General features: G+C 42.7%; 1 protein-coding gene across 1 annotated transcript in view; it reads right to left on the bottom strand.

Moving 5' to 3' along the window:
- Window positions 1–7,294, bottom strand: part of tmcc3 (transmembrane and coiled-coil domain family 3) — a 28,031-nt gene extending 20,737 nt beyond the window's left edge. The window contains exon 1 of the mRNA XM_029495452.1: window positions 6,818–7,294. Within this exon, the coding sequence (XP_029351312.1) occupies window positions 6,818–6,862 (45 nt within the window). The 5' untranslated portion in view covers window positions 6,863–7,294. The remainder of the gene's footprint in view (window positions 1–6,817) is intronic.

A 7,294-nucleotide genomic window follows, 5' to 3' on the forward strand; every position in this document is an offset into this window, starting at 1 on the left:
CCACGCACGCTGCGTGTGGTCAGACGTTTGTCTTCTCCAGTCCTTTTGTTTCTGCTGCAGACGGAGACACACCCACACACACTTCGCAGACATAATACAGACTGTCAAATCAACTCATGTTACGCAGATGAGATTAAAAGATCATATTTAATTAATCTTGCACCCACTTCTCTCCGTTACATAGACAGGAGTGTCATAGAGATTAAATTTCATCTCTCCTGGAAAAGGAGAGAACAAACTACATTTAGGTTCCTCCATATGTTTCTGTTGTTGCTGATGTCGCAGTCACAGAGAGGCTCTGATGTGTCAGTCATTATATTTACATCCAGATGAGCACAGATGCAAAAAGCTGCGATCCATCTGTTGCTGACGTTCATCTTTTACCGTTTGTGCCAGGCAGCATAGAGTCAAATCAGTTCAGTCAGAATCAGGTGAACTGGGAGATGTTTCACTCTCTTTGGCTTCAGTAACCGGAGCAGGATTATATAACCCTCACAGAAGCCCCATCGCCCCCCCCCCAAAAAAAAATAAATAAATAATGAAATAAATAAAAAAACATCCCTTCTTTCATCACAGCCCCTTTTTATCTGTCTGGAATCTGCCCTCAAATGTCGCTCTCTGCTTATTAAATCTTTCAACCTCCTTCTGCCTCCTTTTGTGAGAAGTCGACGCTTTCGTGCCAGCAATCCCATTTTCTCTCGCGATGTGCCTCCCTCTCTCTTCCACCTCACTGCTTTTATCTCTCACAAAATCTTCCTTTCACCTTCATTTCTTTCACTCACTGCTGCAGCCACGTAACCTCAAACCTCACTGAAGACCCTTCTTCAGTCAGAAAGGAGCTCAGGATCTCTGTCCCCATTAAAAATATTAAATCTGTGTCAGTGCACTTTGTTAAATGAGCATTTTCCACTTGTAAACATGGACATTACAACGATGTTTGAAGCTCCAGAGCTAGTTGACTGTCCACTCTTCTCTCCTCTCTCAGCCATTTGCACCTCAATGGCATCTTTTTCTTTCAAACAAATTAATAGTTGAAGCTTCACGCCTCCTCTTCCTCCTGGCGCTCTTTTCAGCCTTTATGGTGGATTTTCTTCAGGGAGGGCCAAAGTTCCCGGCTCTCCAGCTGTGCCTTTTGTCCCGGCCTAGTGGGGGAACTAAATCACCGGGGCACTTGAATGGGCATGCTGGGAATGGAAAAGGTCTTTGTGGCGCTCTGGCGGTAAATTCAAGCTGAGTGGAGATGAAGCTCTGCTGCAGATGGACGCAGTGTTGTCAAAATTAATAACAAGGCCGCAGTTTCACGAACCGTGATGCAGTTGTATTGGATATATTTGTGTAAGTGGCAGTGATGATACTATTAAAGGGCCTGTCTGAATAGACAGAACAGACACATGGGGGGTTTGGGAGCTGGAAGTGAAAAGACTCGGGTTCTAAATCCTTTAAAGCGAGTGGTAGGGAGCGTCTCCCTCCTGAAAAGTACAACAAATCTGCACTTCAGCAAAATAACACACTCCCCATGTAACATTACTATGTTGGCTTGGGATTTTAGCAAACTGGAGACACTTTATGCTCAACAAACACATCGGAAGATTAAATAAAATCACTCTTCATTACACGCAGCGTTGAAAGAAAAGCCTTCAAAAAAGATTGGCTAATTGTGGAATAAGTAAATAAAGTCCTGTAGGATTCATTACTTCTCCACCTGAAGATCCTTGCTGGTAGTGAATCGATGGTTCGTAGGTTAAATTCTGTTGGGAAATAAATGCACAGATGGTTCAATATAAATGAAATATAAAGTTTGAGAGAAGGCGTATTTCTGAACCCCTGGCTGCGTGTTGTCCTGTCATTTGTCTCAAAGAAGCATCATTTCAGAGCGTATTGATCTGCAGGCTTGCTGTAGTCCGACACTCATTATTTTTCAGCTGTTTGTGAGCTCTCTGCTAAAACGACATTTATTTATTTTCGTCTTTCTTCATGCACCTGCTTTAGCAGGCAGCTTCTGCCTTTTCTTTGGTATTTTGTTCATGGCGAACGGTCATTATTCACCCTCAGATTGTATTCTTCTTCTTTCCCCGTTGGTGCTGTGATTATCTTTATCTATCTTTCTGCATAATTTTGCATTAGCAAAGAGAACAATATCCTGTTTCACTGACGGCAGCGGGACATTTTAATTATTGTACTTTCTCTCACTTCCTTGTTGTCTAAAAGGATGTGCATGATTGGTTTTGACCCAGGTGCTGGTCCTCCTTTCACCTTGTGTCTGTGTGTTTCATTGTGTGTCTAGAAACACACACTCTGTGGGAGCTACCACAGGTGATTTTCGGTACTTTTACTATCAACAAACAAAACATCACAACTTTGCAAAGTGCAATCCTGAAACTTTATAGTGTTTATACCAGATACCATTTTTCTATCCAGTATTAGATATTTTATATTCTCTGTTGCTGAAAGAAAATACAACAATTTGTATCTTTGTTCCGACAATTTTAAATTGAGCATATAAAAAAGATTAAACAGTTTGTTAACCAGAAAAATGACTGGATATGTGATCAACAATCAGATGTGGGGTTTAGCTGAGCGGATACATGTTGCAGGTTTTAACTGTAATTTTATTGGCTTTTTATTGCGAACAACTCATCTGAAGACTGATGTCATAATTTAGACTTCTTATGAAGGCGAATGGTTGAAAATGATCCGTCTAATGATAGAAATGCTGCATACGGGCTTTTCTTCATGCAAATTCAACTCAGGAGTGTGAATTACTAAATCTTTTCAGTCCGCTTTAATAAAAGTCTGGCCACTGTTGTTTAATAAATGCACCGGTGATGATACATGTTGCAGGTTTTAACTGTGTTTTTGGGACACTGATGGCTGCCGGAGAAGGTGAATGCCTTCAGAAAGGACAGTGCTGTCGCTCTCAGACCTCCAGAGGCCGCTTGAATTAAATATCTGAGGGGTCACACTTTCAAAGCACATGGTGGGGGGGTGCGCTTTCATGTCTCTTCCTGCTACATGCCCACATGACGGTCCGACCCGGCACCATCAGCTTGTGACCTTTCAGCCTCTGTGTCTTCCTCTGAGTGCTTTTTCTTTTTTGGTTTTATTTTGTAGAATGAATGACAACGGCTGTGAGATGTGAGCACCGTCATGAAAGGCCGGCGGTCAGACAGAGATAAAAAGAGACGGTTCACCAAACAATCCAGTTTAAACAGGCCTAACAATCACACCCACCCGCTGTACGGCATCTTGAAATCCATTTATCTGTTTATGTTGATACATTAGCTTAGCTTAGCATAATGTCAGGGTGAGGCATGATGGGAAGATGGGACTGATTAGCAGATCAACAAAATGACCTTTTCCAAATGATGAGCTAACAGCTGTCACTTCTCTGTGTTAAATATAAATAGTTTTATTAGCTACAGCTAACTTACCACATTCACCCACGAGTGAGAAAAATAAGAAATTTGCTTCGTTTGACTTCCATTCAAACAGACAAATCAGTTGTGAATAAATCCTCATTACATCTGCAGCAATATTATACACACAGACATAGAAATGCATTTATTCTATCGAGCCTCGATTTCATTAATCTAAACACACACACATTTTTGCTGCAAATGTAATGCAGCAACGCTCCAGCTACATTTCAACAGGAGATTGCTGTTTCCTTCACTACATTTATTTTTACCGCTTTAACTACCATTGACTTTGCTTACGACATTTATTGGGCTTAAAACACATCTCATTTTGTCGGTGTAACAGAGTATGAAACACATGCCATCATCGAAATGAAGTGGCTGCTGGCGTCATCTCTTGTTGCCATGGTGACAAATTGAGAAATTTATCTGTGACAAACGTGATGAGAAATGAGTGGAGACTGTATGGTGACAGCTCGTGTGTGTGCAGAATTATGGTCTGGGGTCGGCAGAACTAATCTACTTTGTCAACAACGAAGGTCGTTATCTTCATCAGGGAAATTACACACACCGTTGCTGGTTAATGTGCAGGTTGTGTACTTCTGCTGTTTCCTGAGGATGTCAGTGAAGGACAGCCAGTCTTTACTTCGGATATATTCTCTACTTGATATTTCTGACTAGTTTTGAGAGCACTTTTACGGTGTTTCATAAATCAACTATTTGCTGGTTCTTTGCCAGTTTCTATTTTGTTCGGTTTTTTATGACTTGGATTATATATGGAATACCTTTGGACTGTGATAAAAACTGCACTCAATTCGGGGTGAGGTTAAAGGTCTGTGTGGGCGCCGTAAAAACAGCAGCAGTTAGTGAATGCACATGCTCAGCTATCAGTTCATGGAGGCAAGTAGAGAACTTACTGCTGCAGTTTCTGTCAGACATTGACCTCCCTTTGGGAGTCATGACAGCCAAACATTCAGCACAAACTTTACACAGATTTTTAATCTATGTTTGTTTTTAATCACAATTTTTTCTGAAACCAAACCAAAAAATAAATTAAGAAAAGACGCCGACAGACAATAAATAATGAAAATAATCGTGAGCTGCAGTTTTATCAAAATGTGGCAGAAACACAAGATACTGAGGAGCCACCAGCCTTCCCCTGTGGCAGCAAAGTTTATTTTAATTAACTCGCTTCCTGGGCTTGTACCAAACAAATTTCAGCTGCCATCGTGACATGATGGCTCTCAGCGATGTTTACTGATAGAGAGTTTCAGGGCGCACTTCATGTTTTTGTTCAAGGCAAACAATCTGAAAACACAGAGTTAAAAAAAAAATAAAAAATGCTCCATTCAGTTCGTCAAAACACAAGTTATCACATTACTGACTGATCAGAATGGAATACCAGTAATTAAATAATAATTTTTGTTATTTTTTTTAGATTTTATTACAAAACTTCCACACCTCTTTAATTCTTACATTAATTACATTTTTGCAAATGTCACATCTTGCACCATGAATATTGTGAGATATTGTAAGAAAACTCAACTGGGAAACTGTTTCCACAACCACACTGGAGAGTCTGTATGGCAAAAATCCACTCATTTAAACGGAGACATGAAAGGGCCCCATTGCACTGATGCAGAAATCGTCCAACATGCTAGCAGCCCTGTACGGCCTCACGTGGATACTGTGGTGTGTGTCATTCTCTTTTCAGGAACATGATCCTAAAAATGTGACCACACTTATTATAACTCACTCTGGTGCAGTCCAGGAAGATTCATGCCAACACAATTCAACCTCAGGTGACTGAAAAGTCGCATTATTCATCCTCTGTGGACCACGAATGAACATCTGCACGACATTTCATGACATTATATGAATTTGTTGCCAAATATTTCAGCCCGGGCTGAAGTGTTAGACAGATAACACCGACCTGCGCTAAACTCTGGACGAGAGCAGCCTTTCTTATCGGTTCTCCACCGTGATGTAATACTAAGAGCGACCTTAGAGGGGCAGCGAGTGTGCCAGGACAAATCAATCACGCTCTCTGTAGCATTGCATCAAGCACATCAGTGCTGAGGACCTGCAGACGTCCTTGCTCTCATATTTTTCTCGAGTGCATGTGAGGATAAGATGAAAATAACACACACGTTCAGCCCGTATGAACGAGAAAAACTGTGCTGTTGACACTTCGCACTGCGGTGTCCCCTGAGATATAACTCCTGTTATGGGATAAACACATCGGACCAACCAAGCTCCTGAATGCTGTGTGTATGAGACACAGTGATGGTTGCCATGGTAAATGGATGGCAGTGATCAAAACTAACAGTTGCAGATCGCTTCCACTTCCAAGGCAGAGACTGTAGACAGAGGATTCAACAACTTATCGAGGAGGCAGAAGCTGGGAAAATGCAGATCAAGGCTAACTGTGGAGCCGCGCCAGGACTCTTCCTGCAGAGCGGAGACCTTCAGGAGGGGGTAAACACTCTGTGGGGCAATAAATGAAGGAAGAATTCACATCCTGCTGCTTCTACCTTCTACTATTTGCTTGTTTGGACTGTTAGCTTAACAGGAAGAGCTTCATTACACTGGAGGAATTACATAACATGATTATTTTTTTGTACAGCATTTTGTTGTGCACATACCGGCAGACTAATTCATGCACACACATAACTGTGTGGTGTCAGCAGAGTGAGGGCCACACAAACCCAAGAAGTCATCCAGGGGTTGCTCTCAGGAGGACTCTTTTTTAATACTTTTTAAGACACAGAGCGAGTTGACAGGGCAGTTTGGTGGAGGGGCTGAGCTCCTGATGGACAGATAAAGATACAAACATGACCTCAGAGGCACAGCACAGAAACTCCAGGGATGTTTTTCAAGAGAGAAAAACTAAATGGAAACCAGCTTGTGTGATGTATGACATGATGTAGACATTCCTCAGATGTTACTCAAGGCCAATCACACTGACACAAGATAGAGAAACAACTAAACTTGTCTGACAGCAACATTTCACTCTTAAAACTCAGCTTCCTCTAGTCCCGAAAACCCCACGGCAACATATTTAACAACACAAAGTAATTGAGGACATTCTACAAGAGCCAGTTTCAGCCTTAAAATCCTTTATCTGATGGAAGAGAGCAGCAGCCCTGCAGCCGCTCAGTTTCCAACACAGCACATCACATAAGGAGCTCTTCATGTGACCCAGGAAAGAGTCGAGCTTATGAGCTCGATAACACACAGCTGATAACACGTGACTGCAACTGACTTCTGCTTTTGTTTTTCGCTTTTCATGAATGCAGACGAGCCAGACAGCAGGAGAGAGACTCCACAGAGACACACAGAAACAAGACAAGTCAACAACAAGCAGCCAGACTTAAAGTGGAAACAAGTGCAAACGCTACCTCAGTCACATAGATGAGCGGAATGGCGCTGTAGTTCTTCCTCATGCCTCCTCTTCCTCACAGCCTGAGGTCAAAGTGCATGCCAGAGCAGCTTCAGAGGACCCCTGCACATCAGAGAGCTCTCTCTGCCTCTTTGAAGTTTTAGGACTACCCTCATAGGGAGGAGAACTGCGTGTCTGTCTGGGTGGAACCCTCTCATTGTGAAATGCTTTGCTTCCTGTGTTGTCATCTATCAGGCTCATACCAGCAGCACATCCTCACACTTGCCTCGTCCTGAGGTGCGTTCCCAAGCGCTCCTGTTCTGCACTGTTCTCCCCACACTTCTGCCCCGCTGGGCAAATACCACCTTAAAAGGAACGAAGCAGGACTCCTTTTGTTTCCCTGATCCCCATCAGACACCCTCCACTGGGCCGGCCACACGTCGCACACACTGCAACATTAACTGCCACTGCCAATCAGGAGGCAGCAGGCGCAGGG

The sequence above is a fragment of the Echeneis naucrates genome, chromosome 23 (genome assembly GCF_900963305.1).
Source record: "Echeneis naucrates chromosome 23, fEcheNa1.1, whole genome shotgun sequence".
Taxonomy (NCBI): Eukaryota; Metazoa; Chordata; class Actinopteri; order Carangiformes; family Echeneidae; genus Echeneis; species Echeneis naucrates.